Source organism: Pollachius pollachius (assembly GCF_949987615.1).
Source record: "Pollachius pollachius genome assembly, chromosome: 2".
NCBI lineage: Eukaryota > Metazoa > Chordata > Actinopteri > Gadiformes > Gadidae > Pollachius > Pollachius pollachius.
Genome location: NC_136935.1, coordinates 51536585 through 51559904, shown reverse-complemented (window position 1 = coordinate 51559904; position 23320 = coordinate 51536585). Strand labels below are relative to the sequence as shown.

The following is a 23320-nucleotide window of genomic DNA, read 5'->3' as shown; positions in this document are numbered from 1 at the left end:
GTTGTTGTTCTCCATGTTTCTGTTCGTGGCCCTTTGATTTATAGAGCTCTTTATTGATTCCTGCCGCTGTCTAACCGCTGGTGTAGCTGAGAGGCAGCAGAATCAACGGCTCTTTATGGCTCTGCGGTGCGACTGCAGCACAGCAGCTGTCTGCAACATGAGCCAAGAAAATCTGGGGCAGCAGAATCACAATCCAGACTGATTCATCACCAGAAACACTTCAGACCGCAAACTAAATGTTAGGACAGAGAACTCTGAGGATGGTATAATGGAATAATTACCAAACAGTTAACCTCGGCAACCGTTCATAAGGGAGGGAATCCCTCTTCTGAGAGCTGATGTTCCTGTTCCTCCTCTTCCTGTTATAAATGTTGGGGCTGAGAGTAATACCTTATTTCTTTGTCCATTTACCTTTGGGGCGGCATGTGGCTCAGGAGGTAGGGCTGGTTGGGCTGGTGACCAGAAGGTTGCTGGTTCGATCCCCGGCTCCTCCCTGCTGAGTGTGGAGGTGTCCCTGAGCGAGACGCCCCCCCCTGACTGCTCCTGACCAGCTGGCTGTCGCCCTGCGGGGTTGACTCCGCCGTCGGTGTGTGAATGTGTGCATGAATGGGTGAATGTGAGGCAATGATTGTGAAGCGCTTTGAGTGGCCACTGGTTAGAAAAGCGCTGTATAAATGCAGTCCGTTTACAACCGCCATTGACGATACCTCCCCTCCGATCATCTCCCCCTGGCAGGCAGGAGAAGGCCCTGGCCTCGGGGACCGCCCTGGGGGCCAAGCTGCCCGACCAGGCCCAGCTCCTCCGGAAGCTGCAGCGGGAACAGAGTTCCGGCTTCTTCCTGCTCCGGACGCTGACGCGCAAGTTCGGCCCGTACTTCCTGACCGGAACGCTGTGCATCGTGTTCCACGACGCCTTCATGTTCGCCATCCCGCAGGTGCTCAGGTGAGAGACGAGGAACCGAGAGCAGCACAAACAACAGCATGTGTTCTATTAAGACCGGACGACCGGATTGGTCCCCGATTAGCTTCCTTAGCTGTGATAGGCCGATGATCATCTTCGGTTGAATAGTAGGGGCCGTACAAAAAAATGCAGGAGGACAGTCACGTTTACATTTAGGCCATTTTAGCAGACGCTTTTATCCAAAGTGACGCACAAAAGACAAAGTTCAGACAGAGATTCACACAGCGGCGGCGGAGTCCACCACACATCGCCGGCAGCCAGCTCGTTGGCAGCAGTTAGGGGTCGTTCTCAGGGTCACCTCGCCTCTAACCTTAACCCTAACCATCAGCTAGGGGGAGCCGGGATGGAACTAACCTTGTAACCTTCTGGTTTAACAAGTCGTCCAGCTCTGCCTCCTGAGCCGACGCCAAACCTTCAGTCATGACCCGAGCAGCAAAACAAACACGACCACCAAAACATCAACACAGAACGAACGGGGGCCGGGGGCGTTCCCGAACCAGCTCAACGAAAACAATCTGGTCATCCTTCTCTTTCTTTTGCTCGGGGAAATCATTTCTTTCACAATCTCTCGGCGTAAACAAAAGAGAGAGAGAGAGAGAAAGAGAGAGAGGTAGAGAGGTAGAGAGAGAGAGAGAGAGAGGTAGAGAGGTAGAGAGAGAGAGAGAGAGAGAGAGAGCGTGGGGGGGGTGAGTGGTGGTGGTGACCCGCGGCCGGCGAGCGTCACAGCGGTCCCCAGACAGGAATGTTGTTGTTGACGTACGGCTAAAGGCTACAGCGACGTGTTAATTACAGCCCTGGCAGCGGGCGGCGCAGGCAGACAGGCCACCGCAGTCTTCTCCGCGGAAGGTATCGGAGAGCAGAGGAGGCCCGAGGGGAAGAAGTGCTGGTGGACCGCAATAAGGCGGGCGGCCACCAAGTGTGTTTGGGACGGATGGCCGCAGGGGGGGGGGGAGCAGCGAGGTGGGAGGGAGACCCAGAGAGAGAGACAGGGTGGGAGGGAGACACACACAGGTGGGGAACGGGTGGGCGGGAGACCCAGAGAGAGGCAGGGCTTGTGCTCGTCACACAGGTGTGTAAAGGGTAGGAGGGAGATTCCAAGAGAGAGAGACAGGTGTGTAAGGGGTAGGAGGGGAGACGTGGGATGGGAGACCCAGAGAGAGACAGGTGTGGAAAGGGTAGGAGGGAGACACAGAGAGAGCCAGGGATTATGTTCATCACACAGGTGGGGAAAGGGCAGGAAGGGAGGCTGGAGGAGGGTGATGATCGTCATTGTTCGTTGTTCCGTTCCCATGAGGGGAGTTCTGGGTTTGAAGGTCAGCAGTCTCACCTGGAGACATCTCAGAGCCGGCCTAAAGCCACCTGCTCTTCAGTGACGCAGGAAGGGAAATCCCTGGCCTTTGCTTTGGATTACAGCATCTAATAATGACAACAAAAGTGTGTTAATAGTTATCGAGTCATCGAGTTAACCGACGGTATGTTATAATAATAATACATCTGATTTATATAGCGCTTCTCTAAGTGCTCAAAGACGCTTAACAGAGTGTACACAAAATAAAATAATTTAATAAGAACGTATATTATTGATAAATATAACAAAGGAGGAAAGGGAGAGAAGGGAAGGAGGTTATGTGGTGAAAGCGGTTATATAACATTACAGATGACAGTAAACCGCGAAGAACGAATCCTAATCAAACATCACAATGAACAGAGGATCATGGAGAAGCATCAAACACCCAGAGCTCTGACCCTCTGCCTGTGATTCCTCCCCCCCGTCGACAGCCTGCTGCTGGGCTTCATGAGGGCCGACGAGGCCCCGCTCTGGAAGGGATACTTCTACGCCACGCTCATCTTCCTGCTGTCCTGCCTGCAGTCGCTCTTCAACCACCAGTACATGTACACCTGCTTCACCGTGGGCATGCGGGTGAAGACCGCCGTCATGGGCCTCGTCTACAGGAAGGTGGGTGTCTCTCGCCCAAACAACGACATAGACATGGAACATAGAAAATAACATAGAAAGGTGGACATTGTCTACTTTATTGTACTTACAATAAAGCCCTAAACTATAACCCTGATCCCCCACCTAACCTTTGCACAAACCATAGACTTTATCTTAGACTTTTAGATTTGTTTATTGTATTTTGTTAACCCGTCTCTCTGGTTGACCACCGTGGTGAGGTGTTAACCCGTCTCTCTGATTGACCACCGTGGTGAGGTGTTAACCCGTCTCTCTGGTTGACCACCGTGGTGAGGTGTTAACCCGTCTCTCTGGTTGGCCACCGTGGTGAGGTGTTAACCCGTCTCTCTGGTTGATCATGGTGGTGAGGTGTTAACCCGTCTCTCTGGTTGGCCACCGTGGTGAGGTGTTAACCTGTCTCTCTGGTGGGTCATGGTGGTGAGGTGTTAACCTGTCTCTCTGGTTGGCCACCGTGGTGAGGTGTTAACCCGTCTCTCTGGTTGACCACCGTGGTGAGGTGTTAACCTGTCTCTCTGGTTGGCCACTGTGGTGAGGTGTTAACCTGTCTCTCTGGTTGGCCACCGTGGTGAGGTGTTAACCTGTCTCTGGTTGATCATGGTGGTGAGGTGTTAACCCGTCTCTCCTGTCGGCTCCAGTCTCTGGTGATCAACAGCTCTGCCCGGAGGACGTGCACCGTGGGAGAGATCGTGAACCTGGTGTCGGCTGACACCCAGAAGCTCATGGACTTCGTGGTGTACTTCAACGCAGTGTGGCTCGCGCCCATCGAGATCGCCCTCTGCCTCTTCTTCCTCTGGCAGGTAACCAGTCTGGGACTTAAGTAGAGACGGTCCAATACCACGTTCTCCTTCCCGATACCAATTCCTGAGTATCGATACCGATACCGACGATATACCGATACAGCATCTAGCATTGTCACTACTAACAGCACTGGTTCTTATTAAAGGGTTATCTTACGATGACAGCAATGTAGAGTCGGTTCACTTACAGATCATTTATATTTATAATCTATAATTATAATACTACATTTGTAATCTTGTAGTTAAGCGTGAGCATCCATGTTTTTCTGACTTGGTAGCTCTAACGCACGTCGGTCGGAGATGCCGCGTTTCCCAATCCGGCTTTTCCACCTCAAACCGTTACCGAATGCAGCATAAAACTGTAGTGTTTGTGATGTTCTCTGCCTTGGTAGTAAATGAGTCATGCGATGGCATCGGGTCTGCTCATAGACTTGCGTACTCGCCGATATCCGATTCTGCATTTTAGGCAGTATCTCAGGAATTTCCGATACTGGTATCAGTATCGGAACAACCCTAGACATAAACACACATCTCCTTCTAACGTTCCTTGTCGCTACAAGACGTGGACTAAAGTGACCGACTGGGATTTTATTTATATTTTTTTACAGCATCTCGGGCCATCTGCGTTGGCCGGGATCGCCACGGTCATCCTCATCTTCCCACTCAACGGGTACATCGCCAAGAAGAGGAGCAAATTACAGGTACTGACTCACTCTATCCTCCCCACCTTCAACTCCACCGCCGCCGCAGACATCTGGCCTGCAGTCTGTCTGTCCACCTTTGCCTGCTGTCTGTCAATCAGTCCAGCCAGCGCTCGGATCAGAAAGCGGCAGTTTTTCCTCCGTCCACGGCCATCTGTCCTCTGTGGATGTCCACAACAAAGCACTTTAAACCCAATGAGGCAGAGATGGGGCATGGAGGGGAAAGGCTTTTTGTAATTCTTTGTAGAGGAATAACAGAGGCCTGTTGTAGGCAGGGAGGAATGTGCTGGATTCCTTTGTGTTCATAGACTTGTAAAGTGTAACCAGCCCCGTAGCTCAAATAAATAATGAAACAAGTCGCACTCTTAAGACTTTTAACGAGTGCGGCCGAACCCGGAATCAGCTCTGTGTTGTTGGCTGCTTCCCCAGTGGCATTCTCGCTGGGTGAATGGCCACTACTCTCTTTGTTTTGTTTTTTTACATTGCATTTACACACTTTAATATATACTTTGAAGTACTGGCACTAGGCCACTTTATAGTTTATACCGTTTGCCCTGATTGTTCTGTTTGTTCTTACTTTAGCCATCTCTTTCTGTTTTCCTCAGCACTACACTGTATTTTTATTGTATTGTATTTTATCCTGTGTTTTCAATTGCTGCTCTGCTTCAAAAAAAGGATTTGGAATTTGTAAGGATTAATAAAGTTTGTATCTATCTATCTATCTATCTATCTATCTATCTATCTATCTATCTATCTATCTATCTATCTATCTAAATATATATATATAAATACACATAGAACAAATATCGAAAGGCTTGACCCTTGAAACCTCTCTGACCCGAAAGGAGGTCCAGATGAAGTTCATGGACGGTCGGATTCGCCTGATGAACGAGATCCTGAGTGGGATCAAGATCCTGAAGTTCTACGCCTGGGAGAAGGCCTTCCTGGAGCAGGTCCTGGGCTACCGGGAGAAGGAGCTCCAGGCCCTGAAGAAGTCCCAGGTCCTCTACTCCATCTCCTTCGCCTCCTTCAACTGCTCCTCCTTCCTGGTAAGAGGGAGTAATGGACAAAGGGAAATGGTAACTGCTTTTATACAGCGCTTTCCTAACCAGGGGCCACTCAAAGCGCTTCACAATACTGCCAAACATTCACACATTCATGCACACAGTCACACACCGACGGCGGTGTCAACCATGCAAGGCGAAGGCCAGCTCGTCAGGAGTGGTCAGGGTGAGGTGCCTTGCTCAAGGACCTTGACAAGGGATCAAACCAGCAACCATCTGGTTACCAGCCAACCCGCTCTACCCCCTGAGCCACATTCCGCAAATAATGTGAACAATATGCCAGTGGAGAGAAGTAAGCATGTGAGCAGGAAGCTGAATGTACTCAGAACCTCAGAGCCGCAGACAATTATGCCTCTTCCCGCAGACCTCCTCTAATGCCAGCGCTTTTTTCCCCTTTTTCCTTCTTTCCTTTCTCGTTCTGTGACCTCAGATTGCCTTCGCCATGTTCGGTGTCTACGTCACCATCGACGCCAGGAACGTCCTGGATGCGCAGAAGGTCTTCGTGTCGATGGCGCTGATCAACATCCTGAAGACGCCACTCAGCCAGCTCCCCTTCGTGATGAGCACCACCATGCAGGTAACGGCCTGAGGGTTAGTCAGTCGTCACTCATCACCACCCGATGAGTCAGCTGTCACTCCTCTGTCTGCATGGGATGAGGGGAACGTGTGTGTGTGTGTGTGAGTGTGAGTGTGTGTGAATGAGTGAGTGAGTGAGTGAGAGAGTGACTCATAGAATGAGTGAGTGAGTGAAAGAGTCAGCGAGTGAGACTGAGTCACAACAAAATAAATATATAAAACATTCAAACCTTTATTATGTATATTAAGGTGATAGGTAGTCTTGTTTTTTCCTTTTCATCTCTTCAATTTTCTTTGAAGAGGTAAGCATGGCTTCATTAAAGTCCCTCTTTGCTGCAGGCTATTGTCTCCCTGAAGCGTCTTGGGAAGTACCTGTGTTCAGAGGAGCTGAAGGGGGACAACGTCACAAAGGCCGCCTACAGTCTGGGTAAGAGGACAACGCGCCTTCTATTGGCCATACCCCACCACCTCATGGCTCTGGGTCTGTCCACCGTACCCCACCATCTCATGGCTCTGGGTCTGTTCACCATACCCCACCACCACATGGTCCTGGTTCCCATACACAGATGGAACCGCAAGCTGTCAGAACCAATTTAAAAACCGATCTGGAAGCGGTGTAGTTTATATCAGCGGTGGTGTGGAGGCCTTAGAGGTTCATGTGTATTGTCAGTTCCCCCCCGGCTGCCAGGCAGACAGGGTAATTATGGGATGTAGCTATTTAGCCAAATCACTGTGTGAAGTCAGACATATGATTCCCTGAAAGAGAAAAAGTCTTCCTCTTTCTGTCTCTTATCTGTAGCGCCTTAAAGAAGCTCGTAAAAAAAACAAACGCTGCAATTAGGATGATTAAGCTAATTCAAACCCCTGCACTGACGCACTTTGAGGAATAATCCCAGAAGGGGAATTTGATGTTTGTAGTCTTGGTTGTACCTTGCCATGTGAGTTGAGGTTCAGGTCATGACTCCTCCTTGTCTTTGCTCTTGTTCAGACGGTGAAGATGTCTCAATAGACAACGGCACCTTCAGCTGGTCTGGTGAGGGACCCCCGTGCCTCAAAAGGTAAAGCCCGGTCCTCCGAAGAGAAGGGGAAGGTTCTTCCGACCCGTTCAGAGGAACCCAGGACGGATCCCCAGGTCGCTGAGAGACACTAAAAGATGTGTCCTCTCTTTCTCGTGGCTGCAACAGGATCAACGTCCACGTGCCGCGCGGCTCCCTGGTGGCGGTGGTCGGCCACGTGGGCAGCGGGAAGTCCTCCCTGCTGTCCGCCATGCTGGGGGAGACCGAGAGGAGGAGCGGCCACGTCACCGTCAAGGTACGCTCGGATCGGGGAGGGACGGGCGGCGTCGGCTCAGGAGGCGGAGCGGGTCGGCTGGTGATCGGAAGGTCGCCGGTTCGATCCCGGGCTCCTCCCAGCGGAGGGTCGAGGTGTCCCCGAGCGAGACGCCTCACCCTGACTGCTCCTGACCAGCTGGCTGTCGCCCTGCGTGGCTGACCTTTTGCCTCTTAGAACAGTCCACAGCCTGGGTAAAAAGAGCTAAGGACAGTACGTCGGACATGTGGAAGGAGGCTGCCTCTGTCATATCAGACTTAAAACATAGAAAATGCATATTTGTTTATATTTTTAGTGTAAGGCTAAACTGATCTGAAAGGAGTGAGGGGAGGAAGGGCCGCACGTGGGAGGGAGAAAACGGGGGTCAAACGTTTATTGCAATGGTTTGCTTTGTTCCGTGAATTTCCAATGAAAAACAATTGTTCACAAAAGAATAAATAAAAGCGCTCTATAAATGCAGTCCGTTTACCATTCAAACGCAGAAACGTTCGCCCGTTCTGTCCTCATGTCCCCCCCCCCAGGGCTCCCTGGCATACGTGCCCCAGCAGGCCTGGATCCAGAACGCCACGGTGCAGGACAACGTGGTGTTCGGCCGGGAGAAGCTGAAGACCTGGTACCAGTGCGTGCTGGAGGCCTGCGCCCTGCTGCCCGACCTGGACATCCTGCCAGCAGGGGACGCCACCGAGATCGGGGAGAAGGTGAGGATGTGGAGGACGGACAGATCCGTTACCCCTGAAGAGTTACCTTCTAGGGTCTGCAGATTTACATTAAGGTTAAGGGCGTTTAGCAGGCGCTTTTATCCATAGCGACTTACAATAAGTAGATTTGTCAGAAGAAGGGGAAACAACAATATATCGCTGTCGGTACAGTACAGTTCTCTCTCCCCTCCCTCTCTCTCTCTCTCCCTCCCTGAGGGAGGGAGAGAGAGAGAGAGGGGGGGGAGGGAGGGATAGAGAAGAGAGAGAGAGAGGGGGAGAGAGAGGGGGAGAGAATCAAGTGCCAACCACTAACAATCGCTAGGTTAACCCATTCCCCGTATAAAACAGAGATAGCTAGGATAAGATGCCACACAACTAAGTACTGTTTTTAAGTGCCAGGACGTACAAACATACAGTTAGTGCGTTGGAGGGGTGTGGAGGGAGGTGGTGAACTCTGCAGATGGACCCCCCTGACCCTTGTCTCGTCCCCAGGGCCTGAACCTCTCCGGGGGGCAGAAGCAGCGGGTGAGCCTGGCCCGGGCGGTGTACCGCCGGGCCGACGTCTACCTGCTGGACGACCCGCTCTCCGCGGTCGACGCCCACGTCGGCCAGCACATCTTCGACAAGGTCATCGGGCCCAAGGGAGTGCTCCGCGACAAGGTAACGGAGGTGGAGTCCTGCAGAGCTCAGAGGTTCAACTTTATTTGTACAGCCCTTAATCACAGCTACAGTCTCAAAGGGCTTACCGACCCTAGACCCCCAGAGGGCAAGAGAGAACTCCCTTAGTTAGCAAGGAAGATATTTTTGAGGAGGAACGCAGAGTTGGGGATCCCTCCTTCAGAGTGGGGGATCCCTCCTTCAGAGTGGGGGGTCCCTCCTTCAGAGTGGGGGGTCCCTCCTCCAGAGTGGGGGGTCCCTCCTCCAGAGTGGGGGGTCCCTCCTTCAGAGTGGGGGATCCCTCCTTCAGAGTGGGGGATCCCTCCTTCAGAGTGGGGGATCCCTCCTTCCAGGGATGATCAGGAGTGAAATAGGGGCCATGATCGACATACAGACATACATACATACATACATACATACATACATACATACATACATACATACATACATACATACATACATACATACACACACACACACACACACACACACACGTCCTCTGTCCTTCTGGAGGCAGCGCTCAGAGTCCAGCAGGTCATCAGCCACCCCTCTGAGACGTACCCCACGGGGGTCCGGGTTTGTGACCTATTGGGGTGCCTGTTGTCTCTGCAGACGCGCGTCCTGGTGACCCACGGGATGAGCTTCCTGCCGCAGGCCGACCTGATCCTGGTGATGGTGGACGGCGAGATCACAGAGAGCGGCTCCTACCAGGATCTGCTGGGCCGCCAGGGCGCCTTCGCAGAGTTCATCCACACCTTCGCCAACACTGAGCGCAAGGAGAGCGCCATCCAGAGGGGTGAGGAGGGAGAGAGAGGGGAGGGAGGGAGGAAGAGAGGGAGGGTGAGGGGGAAGGGAGGGAGAGAGAGAGAGAGGGAGGGAGGGAGGGGGGGAGGGAGGAAGAGAGGGAGGGTGAGGGGGAAGGGAGGGAGGGAGAGAGAGAGAGAGAGAAAGAGGGAGGGAGGGAGGGAGGGAGAGATGAAGGGAAAGAGAGAGAGAGGGAGAGAGAAAGAGGGAGGGAGGGAGGGAGAGAGAGATGAAGGGAGAGAGAGAGAGAGGGAGAGAGAGAGAGAGGGAGGGAGAGAGAGAGGATATAATAATATAATAATACAATACCATAAAAATGTAGTAGTGCTAAGGAAAACATAAATAAAAAAGTTAAAAAAAATACAACAGAACAAACAGAACAACCAGTATAAATGATAAATAAATGGTGAGATTGTTTTTATGGATTCCAGTTAATCTGCCCTAGAAACGTATAGTTATAATTATAAAATCTAGCTGTCATTGATGGCACCTTGATGTTTAACCCGGTGTCTTCATGGCGTGCTCCAGCCGGCTCCAGAAGGTCCAACGCCCGGCTTAGCATGGTGGACTTCATGCCCTTCTCCAGAGACCTCTCCCAGGAGCAGCTCATCGGGTACCCAGAGATACACCTCACACACACCGACACCTTTCAAGGGAGGGCCCCTTAAGTGCACCCTTAATCTTAAGGTTAATGTGAACCGCGTTTGGTACTAGCGCCATTTCAAAGTGTCTCATTGCATACCGAGTGTGACGAAGCTGACCTCTGACCTGTCGAGGCTGACCTCTGACCTGTGGGTTCCCCAGAGGCGACTCCACCAACACCAACCTCCAGAACATGGAGTCTGTCCCGGAGTCGGACCAGGAGCAGGTTCCAGAGGACCTGGGCAGACTGACGGAGGTGGATAAGGCCCGCACCGGACGGGTGAGTCAGGGAACCTCCCAACAGCCTCACTTAAATACTACAACTAAACTCGTAATTAATAAGCAATACTCAAAAATGAATCCTTATTAATTCATTCATTAATGATTAGTATCATTTTGAAAATTAACGAAATGAGCTAATAAAATCTCCAAATAAAATAATGAAATTATTAAAATACTCAAAACAAAAATCCCATAGGCGTTCCCAACCAACCACTGTGCGTCGCCTCAAGCTGCTCCTCCTCTGTGTCTCCAGGTACGGCTGGACATGTACATGGAGTACTTCAAGACCATTGGCGTGGCCCTCGTTGTGCCCATCGTCTTCATGTACGCCTTCCAGCAGGGGGCGTCGCTCACCTACAACTACTGGCTGTCGCTGTGGGCGGACGGGCCCGTCGTCAACGGCACCCAGCAAGACACCGACCTCAAGCTGGCCGTGTTCGGGGCGCTCGGATTGGCTCAGGGTCAGTACGAAGAAACATAGATCACTGAATGTAGAATCTGACTTTGACGTCAGGTGGACGCTATTTAACAGAATCCAATTTTTAGTTTCTTCCCGTAGACACCCAGACTCGTACACTGGGTTGGCCATGTTATTTTACAATAGATAGAGTGGGAAGTCGTTTTAGTTTGCTGTTGCTTTGAAACATAACAAATCACTGAGTGTGGATTCTGACTTTGATGTCAGGTAGACGTTTTGTAACAGAAGCGTCATGGAAGGACAAACACAGGTGTCACTCATAACATCTAGTCTACTACTCATGCACTGGTTCATAAGAGGATCCCTAATTAGTGTTATGAGTGACACCTGTGTCTGCTCTACGATGACCCCTCTGTTGAAAAGGCTCTAATGAAACCACAGACCTCGTCTACCAACTGTCTTTCCGAAAACCGTAAAATGCGACAAACGAAGCCTGACGAGATCTCTTGGTTTCCTGTTTCCTGTTGTGTGTCTCCACGGCGTGTTCCTGGGGTGTTCCTGGGGTGTTCCTCGTCGCGTTCCCTGGCGTGTTCCTCGGCGCTCCAGGCATCGCCATCTTCAGCACCACGGTGGCCATCTCGCTGTGCGGCATCGTGGCGTCGCGCCAGCTGCACAGGGAGCTGCTGAACAACGTGCTGCACTCGCCCATGTCCTTCTTCGAGACCACGCCCAGCGGGAACCTGCTGAACCGCTTCGCCAAGGAGATCGACGGCATCGACTGCATGATCCCCGACGGCCTGCGCATGATGCTGGGCTACGTCTTCAAGCTGCTGGAGGTCTGCATCATCGTCATGATGGCCACGCCCTTCGCTGCCGTCTTCATCCTGCCGCTCGCCTTCCTCTACGCCTTCGTCCAGGTACGTCCAGGTCCACTGTGCTCATGAATGAGATGAATAAGATGGAGGAGATGAAGGAGAAGAATGAGATGGACGAGGAGAATGAGATGAGTGAGATGAATGAGATGGAGGAGATGAATGAGATTAATGAGATTAATGAGATAGAGGAGATGAATGAGATGGAGGAGATGGAGGAAATGGCGGAGATGGATGGTTGGCTGGATCTCCAACCTGGATCATACTTCCCCTCAGAAATCCCCACCTCGAGGTGGTCGAGCCTCCCGGCGATAGAGTACCGGGTTCAATCCCCAAACTTCCACAGCCTCCACGAGCAAGAAGTGAGCTGCTCCTTAACGACCTGCCCTCCTCCTCTCCCCCCTGAGTGTTCCTCACCCTGAGTGTCTCCCCCCCCCCCGCAGAGCTTCTACGTGGCCACGTCGTGCCAGCTGCGGCGTCTGGAGGCGGTGAGCCGCTCGCCGATCTACACCCACTTCAACGAGACGGTGCAGGGCGCCAGCGTGATCCGCGCCTTCCGGGAGGAGCGCCGCTTCGTCCTGCAGGCCAACAAGAGGGTGGACTTCAACCAGACCGCCTACTTCCCCCGCTTCGTGGCCACCAGGTGAGAACACCTTCTGATTGGACGGGAGGGGAGGCCTGACGGGCTGCCGTTGGTCGATTGTAGAATCAGCACAAGGTTCATGAAGGGGATGTGTTAGGTGTGCAAAGGCCGATTCAACTTGTGTTGTTCATAATATAGTTTTAGTTTGATGTGTTCTGTGTGAGTTCATAGGGAACAGTGATAACATCCAGTAGATTCATGCCTAAGCTATTGTTGCTTCACACAGACACCCAGAGCGGCACACCGTATTGGTCATGTTCTTTTGCAATAGATAGAGTAGGGAGTCATTTTAGTTTGCTGTTTAAGCTGAGTGGCACACCGACAACAAATGGAAAAGGGCTTGACGTGCGTGATGCTGAAGTGATTCACGGCTCAGAAAGCTGAGACCAGTGGAACAACGTGGAACGACTTCCACGTCTTTTTAGACTCAAGACTCACCAGTTCAGAGTTCACCTGGACTCTGCATAGCCTCCCCGTCCCACCCCATTGCTTCTTGTACGTTGTACGTCCTGGCACTTCATGTACGCACTTATTGTGTGTTGTGCGTCCTGGCACTTAATGTATACACTTATTGTGTATTGTGCGTCCTGGCACTTAATGTACGCACTTATTGTGTGTTGTACGTCCTGGCACTTATTGGACGTCGTACTTAGTTAAACATTATAACGGGTTAACCTAGTGATGGTTAGTAGTTGGCGCTTGGTTCTATGAACATCCTTACTGTACCGACAGAGATATATTGTTGTTTCTCTTTCTCCTGACAAATGGACAATCTAAGTGGCTTTGGACAACAGCGTCTGCCATAGTAAATGTAAACGTAAAGCGACGTGGACGTGACACCGACCGTCGTGCGTCCTGTGTGCAGGTGGCTGGCCGTCAACCTGGAGTTCGTAGGGAACGGCGTGGTCCTGGCCGCCGCCATCCTGTCCGTCATGGGGAAGCACACCCTGAGCCCAGGCATCGTTGGGCTCGCCGTGTCGCACTCCCTCCAGGTAGGACCTGACTGTGCACGTGCACGCACACGCACAAGCACACACACGTGCACGCACATGCAAACACGCACACACGCGAGAATGCATGCACACACACGCACGCACACACACACATGCACGCACAGACACAGGCACATACACGCACATGGAAACACGCACGCACACACACACAGACGCGCAGACACACACACACATGCACGCATGTACGCACGCACAGACACAGGCACACTTAGTTAGTGAAACCAAAACCAAACCTGTCAAATGAATGTCAGATGAAATCCTTTTGGCAACACGTTACGCAAAAAAGAAAAAAAAAACACCCAGGCAATCCCTCTTCTGAAGAGCCAAGCTGTGGTTCAGCCTGAGCAGGATTCAACAACAGCCCAGACGCCTTTCCCTCGGCACAGCCCGCACAGCCCACAGCCCGAGAGCGTCTGTATCAACACCGCTCATTGGGTCCTGTATTGCAGGTTACCGGCATCCTCAGCTGGATCGTCAGGTCCTGGACGGACGTGGAGAACAACATCGTCTCTGTGGAGAGGGTCAAGGAGTACGCCGACACTGCTAAAGAGGTCAGTCGACCACACACACACACACACACACACACACACACGCACACGCACACATGCATACATAAACACATACACATAGACATCCAACCACACACACACGCATACATAAACACACACACACACACAACCAACCACTCACACACACACACACACACATGCATACATAAACACAAACATAAACTCTACCACACACACACAAACACACACACGTGCATGGACATAAGCGTGCATACATAAAGACACACGCAAACAAAAAAACACACAGAAAGATGTGTATAGAAATACACATGCATATATAAACACACACAACCACACACACTTATACCCAGACAGACGTGCATACATAAGCACACACACAACCGCACACAGACATAAATGCATACAAAAGACAAGCAATAGACATTGTTGAGGTTCTACTACCGCAGACAGACCATGAAAACAGAGAGTAATGTGGGATTTGGTCTGCCCCCCCCCCCAGGCTCCGTGGACCGTGGAGGGGAGCTCTCTGCCCCCCGCCTGGCCCCAGAGAGGCACCATCGAGTTCCAGGACTACGGCCTCCAGTACCGCAAGGGCCTGGACCTCGCTCTGAAGGGCATCACCCTCAGCATCCAGGAGAGGGAGAAGGTGGGTTCTCCTCCTCGAGTCAAAGTACTGGAGGGCTTGTTTTTAAAAAGACAAGTGTTCGAAAGTACATTTTCTGTCCAATGTCAACGCGTTATTGCGTTGTTGCCGCAATGCGTTTGCAGAATGACTTGTGTAACCTGTGGAATAAAAAGCTTGTACAATAAGCGACAAAGCCTATAGAGATGACAGCTTCCTCGGGTTGGGACGGTAGACAGATCAAACATTTCAAACGATTCTTCATTTCAAACATCTCCAACATGGAGCTCAGTTCTGGCCAGGGCGCTCTGGTGGTGAGGGGCCTCCCCTCTTTAGCTCTGACCGGTCCAGCAGCAGGGAGGGGTCGTTTACTATGATTGGTTCCTCCTGTGATGAACACAGTGTCTGGCCGATCGCATTTCAGAAAAGAAAAGTAAAGATTTATCCGCTGACTTCAAAGAACCGCAACAGCGAACCATCGCCACTTTTATTGTTTTTTTATTCTCTTCGTCTCACCACGAGTCCGTTCCCTGTGGTGACTCAGTCCGTGTTGTCGCCGTTCCTCCAGGTGGGCATCGTGGGGCGGACGGGAGCGGGGAAGTCCTCCCTGGCGCTGGGAATCTTCAGGATCCTGGAGGCGGCCAAGGGGAAGATCTTTGTGGACGGAGTGGACCTGGCCGGCATCGGACTGCACGACCTGCGCTCTCGCATCACCATCATCCCCCAGGTGCCACACACACGCTCACACACACACACACACACACACACACACGCACACACACACACACACACACACACACACACACACACACACACGTCTTGTGTCATGGCCACAAGCTTTCATGACGACCGCTGAAACTATCACTAACATGGCAGGAAGCAGAAGCATCTATAAAACAAAACTCTAACTCCCAAACGGCCTCCCCAGACCAACACACCGAATCGCTCCCGCTCCTCCACTAACCTGCCTCTCTCTCTCTGTGGCCCCCGTCTCCCAGGACCCCGTCCTGTTCTCAGGCTCCCTGCGGATGAACCTGGACCCCTTTGATAACTACACTGACCAGGAGGTCTGGAGCTCCCTGGAGCTCGCTCACCTCAAGAACTTTGTCTCCAACCTGCCCGACAAACTGAGCCACGAGTGTTCCGAGGGCGGGGAGAACCTCAGGTAAGGGACGGCCACCTCTGGAAGTTCTGAAGCAGATCAGGACATTATTTATTTATGATTTATATGTTTGTATGTCAATCATGGCCCTCCTGATCCTCACTGGAAGGAGGGATCCCCCACTCGCCCACTTTTTTTAAACACATGGCCTGTTAAGCCCTTTGAGACTGGACCTATCATTCAGGGCTATACAAATAAAATTGAATTTAATTGCATTTATAGGTACCTGTCAATGAGGAGAAGGTAGCATCATCAATAATCCATAATCAGGCCAGTTAACCAAGTGAAGACGAAAATACTAATCTCAAAGCTCTGCTGCAGAGGGAAGGTTCGTTGAAGTTCAGACCCTAACTCTCCTTCCTCCTTCCTTGCCTCCTTCCTCCCTCCTCGTCCTTCCTCACAGTCTGGGCCAGCGTCAGCTGGTGTGTCTGGCCCGAGCTCTGCTGAGGAAGACGAAGATCCTGGTCCTGGACGAAGCCACGGCGGCGGTGGACCTGGAGACCGACACCCTGATCCAGTCCACCATCAGGACCCAGTTTGAGGACTGCACCGTGCTGACCATCGCCCACCGCCTCAACACCATCATGGACTACACCCGGTGGGTCTCCAGTCCCACGGCACGCAGCGTGGCCTGGGGAAGGCTTGACCTCTCTGAGACCTGACATTTACATTTACATTGAGGGCGTTTAGCAGACGCTTTTATCCAGAGCGACTTACAATAAGTGCATTTGTCGGAAGAAAGAGAAACAACAATATATCGCTGTCGGTACAGTAAGGATGTTCAAGTGCCAAGCACTAACAATCACCAGGTTAACCCATTCCCCGTTAATAACAAAGATAGCTAGGATAAGATGCTACATAATTCTAATTACTATTTTTAAGTGCCAGGACGTACAACATACAATAAGTGCGTAAGAGGGGCACATATTGGTGAGTAATAAAAGGTCAATAGGAAAGAGCTCAATATAGCAGAGACAAAGTGAACTCGTGATCACGGTGATTAAATCATCATCAACTTCTGTTTTTTAAAGGGAATTTGCTGACCTTGTGGAAAAACATTTCTTGCTGAAATTAATAAGTGCCAGTCTCAAAAATTCGACAATGTATACAGTACATGTCACAATGTCGACCTGGCAAGGCCAATAGGAGCTTTTGAGTGACCAACTTAAAGAGTCCATAGATCATTTATTAACAACAAACAACACAAAACATAACAATATAACATCTATCACTTTATTGACCTCAAAACGGTCCCTCTGCTCCGACAGAGCCTTAGGTCTGCATCTCTTCTCTAAACTGTTGTTCTGTTGTTGTTCTGCAGGGTGATCGTGATGGACAAGGGCCTCATCTCTGAGACAGACTCCCCTGCCAACCTCATCGCACAGAGGGGGCAGTTCTACCGCATGTGCCGGGAAGCTGGGCTGGTCTAGGCCTTCCCATCGCCCCTCTCCTCCGACAGAACCCTCTAGAAGTGTCTGGTCTAGGCCTTCCCATCGCCCCTCTCCTCCAACAGAACCCTCTAGAAGTGTCTGGTCTAGGCCTTCCCATCGCCCCTTTCCTCCAACAGAACCCTCTAGAAGTGTCTGGTCTAGGCCTTCCCATCGCCCCTCTCCTCCGACAGAACCCTCTAGAAGTGTCTGGTCTAGGCCTTCCCATCGCCCCTCTCCTCCAACAGAACCCTCTAGAAGTGTCTGGTCTAGGCCTTCCCATCGCCCCTTTCCTCCAACAGAACCCTCTAGAAGTGTCTGGTCTAGGCCTTCCCATCGCCCCTCTCCTCCGACAGAACCCTCTAGAAGTGTCTGGTCTAGGCCTTCCCATCGCCCCTCTCCTCCGACAGGACCCTCTAGAAGTGTCTGGCCTAGATCTCCCCCATCCTCTCTCCTCCAACAGAACCACATTAGAAGTGGCCGCATGGACGCTCTCACACTCTCGACACAAACCACGCCGGCCGGCCTTGATGCCGCTCGGGCGCGTTACCGGGGCATTACGTGTTTACAGAAGAAGAGGGTGAATCCGAAGGGAAACAGAACCTCACGTTTGACGGTTCGCTCAAGACTCCAAGAAAACAGAAAACGTGTCAGAAGTGCGCTGCTCCTCATGACTCTGAGACTGACATACAGACGCAGGCAGACGATGTGGTGCTTCTCAGAGCGTGCAGACCAGGTACAGCCGACTGTGTGGATTTAACCATCTGTATATACTAGAGCTACTGGAGTCTGGCGATTCCAGGAAAGGGTTTAACAATTGGCTGGCTCACTCATATATCGCGGCATTTACTGACGGGAGTCATTTTATTCTTTGGGGTTGAATCTAAAATGGATTATATTCATTTCAAGATGTTGATATCTCAGGAGAACAACTTGTGCAACCGTTCTGAGAATGAGTCGGCCTACTTATATTCTGCTCCACTGTTGCGGAATCCGGGACCCGAAAATACTTTTCTAGACACAATAAGCACTAAAAAAAGATTATCTCACTATGCAGCACGAACGTTAAATATAATCTGTTTTCTATTTGTTTTGATTCAACAAATGGAATTTGTTCAATTTAGAAATCATCTGATTCAGCTGTACTGAGTCCTTTGTGTATTTATGCCAAAGCACAAATATAAAACCAATCCAATCCATCCGTCCTTTCCAGTCAGACACCAGTCGAAAGTAACGTAATTATTGTACAGAAGTGTGTCAAATCTTATGCTGATTCAATGGAATGTATATAATAATCACAATGTTGACCTTTATCTCAACATTTTTAATTCCAAATTGACTTTTGGAGGAAGTAAATGTGTTGTTATTTTGTCTTACTGGTTTAGACAGAATTTTCAAAGAAAAGCTGTACCTTATTTATGTCATATGACAAAATTTGTTAAAGTGACAGAATTGTATTATATTTATACTTTTTTTATATCACTCTTGTTTATATTTTACTATTGCTGTATGCAATGTCTTATCATAGTTCATGCTGGATTAATAAAACATGTTTTAAAATCATTCATGATATCTGGTCTCACGTGTTGATTGAACTAAAGTGTTATACCTTTGAGGAGGTGAACCCACATGGTCGACCATCGTGGGTCTACAATAAATCAAGTATGGCAGCCAATAAGTAATCAAAGGGTTGGTATTACGCCACCAGGTGTGAGAGATTGGGCATTACAAGCTGTTTGAAAATCTGCCCTTACCTGTGCCTTAGTGACATCACAAGTGGGCGTGTCCACCTGTAGCTTTTAATGACTAATCACACTCACACCTGGAACCATAATAACACTCCATTAAGGATTTTTTTATTTTTAACTAGGCTTACCACCAACTCATCAATAGACCAGACCACAGTTCCGGTTACTACAAAGTCATGCTGAGTAATGAGTGTTTTTCATTATTGCCAAATTGTATCCGCACCAAATGGAGCGTTTGCGCAACAATATGATACAGACCTGAGCAGTCAGCCAGTGAATGTCCTTGGCTTGATTCCCATCATGACCACTAGAGGGAGGGAGACGTCAGGGAACCCTTGAGCAGTAGTGAAAAGGTCCTCGGTGTGATTCCCATCCTGACCACTAGAGGGAGGAAGAGTTCAACGTCCTCGGTGTGATTCTCATGATTACTACTTAACCCTTGAGCAGTAGTGAAGGTCCTCGGTGTGATTCCCATCCTGACCACTAGAGGGAGGAAGACGTCAGTGAGTTTTTGTTTACATTTGTTGCAATGGCGACCATCACAGAACTGAAGAGCGGTAAGAAGATGTTTTAGTTGTTTTTGGTCCGACGTCGACTTCAAATCAATGCAAATGTTAAGATAACTCTTTATTACTAACACATGGTGCACGACAAGATGTTAAACTTTCAAATAAATATGCAACAGGACACGTTAGAAGCCAATTGAGCCCTCCATTGAACATATTTAGTGGCTGTAGCAGTATATGTTAACCAATATATACCAGTATGAACCAGTATGCCGGCATACTGTTCCAATATGAGTCGCTTGAACTTAGAACATTGAACAAATTGGTTTAAATCATCCTGACGGATGGCAATTTATACAGTAATCAATCCATACCAGTACACCAGCATACTGGTGCAATATGAGTCGTTTTCTGAACACAGACTGGTTTAAATCATCCTGACTGATGGTCAGATGTTACCAGTGGTGGACAAGTACAAGTACACAACTCTATTACCTGAGTCAAAGTATAGATCCCCCTGGTCGAATATTACTCCAATACATGTGAAAGTTATTCAGTCCGTTCACGTTAAAGTACTGGAGTAATTGGAGTAAAAACACTTAAAGTATTTGTATTGAATTCAAAGTAATATCAACGCATTGTTGTATTGTTGCAGTAAGAACAGATACTCGAAAAATGTACAAAAGTACAGCACTGAAGTGTTTTGTACCTGGGCGCAGTACTCCCCCTGAACGTTGTTATTGATTAACGTTATTGCGCGCCGCCAGCGGTGCGGGACACGCTGGAGGCGCGCGGCGTTCTGAACCAGCTGAAGGCGCGCGTCCGGGCGGAGGTGTTCAGCGCGCTGGAGGACGGCAGCGAGCCCCGCCCCCCCCTGTCCCACCACAACCTGCTCATCAACCAGCTGATCGGCGACTACCTGGAGTTCAACCAGTACCGCTACGCTGCCTCCGTGCTCAAGGCCGGTGAGTTAAAACCAGCGACCGCAAGAGACCCAAGACTCACCTGGTCAGAGTTCACCTAGACTCTGCATAGCCCCACCCACCACACACACACACACACACACACACACCCCTCCAACACGTATTGTATGTTGTGCTTACGTCCTTGCATTAATGTACACACTTATTGTATGTTGTACGTCCTTGCACTTAAAAACAGTACTTAGCATTGTGTAGCATCTTATCCTGGCTATCTTTTGTATACGGGGAATGGGTTAACCTGGTGATGGTTAGTGCTTGGCGCTTGGTTCTATGAACATCCTTACTGTACCGACAGAGATATATTGTTGTTTCTCTTTCCTCTGACAAATGGACTTGCTCTAAGTTGCTTTGGATAAAAGCGTCTGCTAACTGCCCTAAATGTATGTGTCAATTTAAACTCTGGGATAGTAACTACCAGGGACACCTTGGTTTGTGACATCTAGGTCTGTTTGGTTTTCATACGATTTGAACGGGGATGTTTTGTAGCCATGGTTTGTTTCTCACTGCCTCACAACTTGAATCTCTAGCCTTCTAAGAAATGGTTGTTTCTATCTGTGGAGTTCAGACACTCGATGTCTGCTCCTTTGTTTGAAAAGCTGAGACGAACAGCTTGTGACCCTGGGTGAAGCCCAGATATTAGGTGTTAGACACAGGAACGTCAGTCAGTCAATGCTGTTTTCTATAACTTCCCATTACACCCTTGTAATGTATAACTAAGTTCTGCCACAACAAGCCTGCAGACGCCTCCAGGCGTGAGCTGTGGTCCGTCGAGCACATCTAGACACAGACTGAACCACGACCGCCTTAAACACCACCAGGACCTGGCTCTAAGGTGGCGACCGCGGTGAAGGGTGTGTCCCTCCCCACCGCGGCCCCGGCTGATTGGCTGACTGACTCTGTTTGTTTCCTCAGAGTCGGGCCAGCCTGAGGTCCCATTGGACCGGCAGTTCCTGGCCAACCAGCTGAAGGTGGTGGAGGACGCGGGCTCCAAGTCGGTGTGAGTAACCCTGACTTCAGAAGCACTCTGCAGACAGAGAGAGAGACAGAGAGACAGACAGAGAGACCGTCAGAGAGACCGTAAGAGAGACAGACAGACTGACATACAGAGAGGCAGACATACTGACCTATAGACAGACAGAGAGACTGACATACTGACCTATAGACAGACAGACTGACTGACTGACTGACTGACTGACTGACTGACTGACTGACTGACTGAGAGTAGTAGAAGTACAATATGGTATATTTCAAAATACAACAAAGTAAGATTTCATTATCAGATTTGCCAACACAATACAATTAATTGGAGCCCGACCGATAAAGGATTTTTAAGGCCGATACCGATACAAATATTTGGTGATATAAAAATCCGATATATTGTCCGATATATATTTAAAAAGAAATTCCTGAAACTCGTAACAAAACATAAACAGATTTCCCTAACATTGGTTATTTGTCGTTATTTATGAGTCCACACTAAAATATTAAGGTAATGCAGTTAAAAATTAACTTAATTGTATTGTTTTATTGTCACAACAGAAAAGAACATCAAAATATATTAAAGTTCTGATCAATAAAATGTATAAAAATACGAAACTACGAAAATGCCTAATATCGGCCCGCCGATAAATCGGTCGGGCTCCACAATTAATGTTCAGAATGTATATACCCTGACCCTAAAATAAGATTATTAAATACGTGTGATGTACGAGTTTATATTAAGCACATGCATAACAGCGATCAGAATGTGATTTACATTTTAATATACATTTAGTAGCCGCTTTTATCTAAAACGACTTACAATAAGTACATTTGTCAGAAGAAAGAGAAACAACAATATATCGCTGTCAGAACAGTAAGGATGTTCATAGAACCAAGTGCCAAGCACTAACCATCACTAGGTTAACCCATTCCCCGTATACAACAGAGATAGCTAGGAGAAGATGCTACACAATGCTAAGTACTACTTTTATATGCAAGGGCAAGTGCATGGGATAAAATGTGACTACTTCACAAAGATTAAAAATCAAACAGATAGTCTATTAGTAACAGAACGGTGGCCTTGATGACTGATTCTTCTCGTCTGTGTGTCTCCAGGCCTCTTCTCTACGGCCTGGTGTCTCACTTCCTCAACAGCGGCGGTGAGAATGGAGGGCCCGTGTTCCTGAGGGCCCCTGCCGCCCCTTCTGTGGGGGCCCCTTCTGGGGGGGGCCCTGCTGGAGACACAGCGGCCGGACGTGATGCTTGAGTCCCCTTAACGAGGGCGTGATGTGGAGGAAGCTGTTGCCCCCGGAAACCTGATATTCAAAGTCTCTGTTTTAAGCGGTCAGTTGAGTTCAACAGGATTCTGCATCGTTTTGATGATGAAGACGTATTTGTTATTTCAAACCTTTTTGAGATTCAGGCAAGATGTATAGTTATGTGAAGGTTGCCTTGAAATGTAATACAATTACAATCCTTTTCTTTAATATTACTCCTAATGTGTTTTGTTGAACGTTAATGTGTTTTTGGTATTTTAATAAATCTTAATTTTTTGACACTGTCATTTTGTTTTCTTACCACAAGGGGCAGGCTCACGGGGAACACCGTGTGGATGAGCTCCTTGCACTGAACTATAGCTCTAGTTTACTTCCTTAAAGAGACAAATGGGTCACCACCATATATGCTGCTTGAGGGAAGCCCTGTGTGAATAAATATTTACTGGCAATGAACGTCAGCTGCCACTCATCCAGATCCTTCTTCTCAAGTTCTCTTCTTTGTTTGCATTACTATCTAAACGTGTTCAAACAAACACACAACCTGCATAGAGAAACACCTGCTTGGGTTTTGAACCCGATCCTATTTAAGGGTTTTACCCCAAGCGGGAGCGACCGTGATCGAAAGTGACTTCCTGGCCGCCGTCCACAAGCGC

The 23320-nt window shown here is 49.5% G+C and overlaps 2 protein-coding genes across 2 annotated transcripts in view; both read left to right on the top strand.

Annotated features, from left to right (window-relative positions):
- The window catches only part of abcc6a (ATP-binding cassette, sub-family C (CFTR/MRP), member 6a), a gene marked incomplete at its 5' end in the record, with an annotated part of 29392 nt that extends 11929 nt beyond the window's left edge, over positions 1–17463 (top strand). The window contains 24 exons of the mRNA XM_079758661.1: positions 736–942; positions 2740–2917; positions 3571–3732; positions 4341–4433; positions 5279–5482; positions 5928–6074; positions 6413–6500; positions 7062–7131; positions 7258–7384; positions 7924–8100; positions 8593–8760; positions 9370–9553; positions 10090–10174; positions 10366–10483; positions 10739–10946; positions 11510–11820; positions 12219–12418; positions 13284–13410; positions 13881–13982; positions 14461–14607; positions 15152–15310; positions 15582–15748; positions 16149–16343; positions 17067–17463. Coding sequence (XP_079614787.1) covers positions 736–942; positions 2740–2917; positions 3571–3732; positions 4341–4433; positions 5279–5482; positions 5928–6074; positions 6413–6500; positions 7062–7131; positions 7258–7384; positions 7924–8100; positions 8593–8760; positions 9370–9553; positions 10090–10174; positions 10366–10483; positions 10739–10946; positions 11510–11820; positions 12219–12418; positions 13284–13410; positions 13881–13982; positions 14461–14607; positions 15152–15310; positions 15582–15748; positions 16149–16343; positions 17067–17175 — 3733 coding nt within the window. The 3' untranslated portion in view covers positions 17176–17463. The remainder of the gene's footprint in view (positions 1–735; positions 943–2739; positions 2918–3570; positions 3733–4340; positions 4434–5278; positions 5483–5927; positions 6075–6412; positions 6501–7061; positions 7132–7257; positions 7385–7923; positions 8101–8592; positions 8761–9369; positions 9554–10089; positions 10175–10365; positions 10484–10738; positions 10947–11509; positions 11821–12218; positions 12419–13283; positions 13411–13880; positions 13983–14460; positions 14608–15151; positions 15311–15581; positions 15749–16148; positions 16344–17066) is intronic.
- Positions 17464–19441: 1978 nt separating this feature from the next.
- cep20 (centrosomal protein 20) lies at positions 19442–22951 on the top strand. Its single transcript, XM_079730746.1, has 4 exons — positions 19442–19477; positions 20194–20391; positions 21322–21406; positions 22507–22951. Exons 1-4 carry the CDS (start codon positions 19450–19452, stop codon positions 22655–22657), a joined length of 462 nt encoding a protein of 153 aa, XP_079586872.1. The 5' UTR covers positions 19442–19449; the 3' UTR covers positions 22658–22951.
- Positions 22952–23320: the final 369 nt, after the last annotated feature.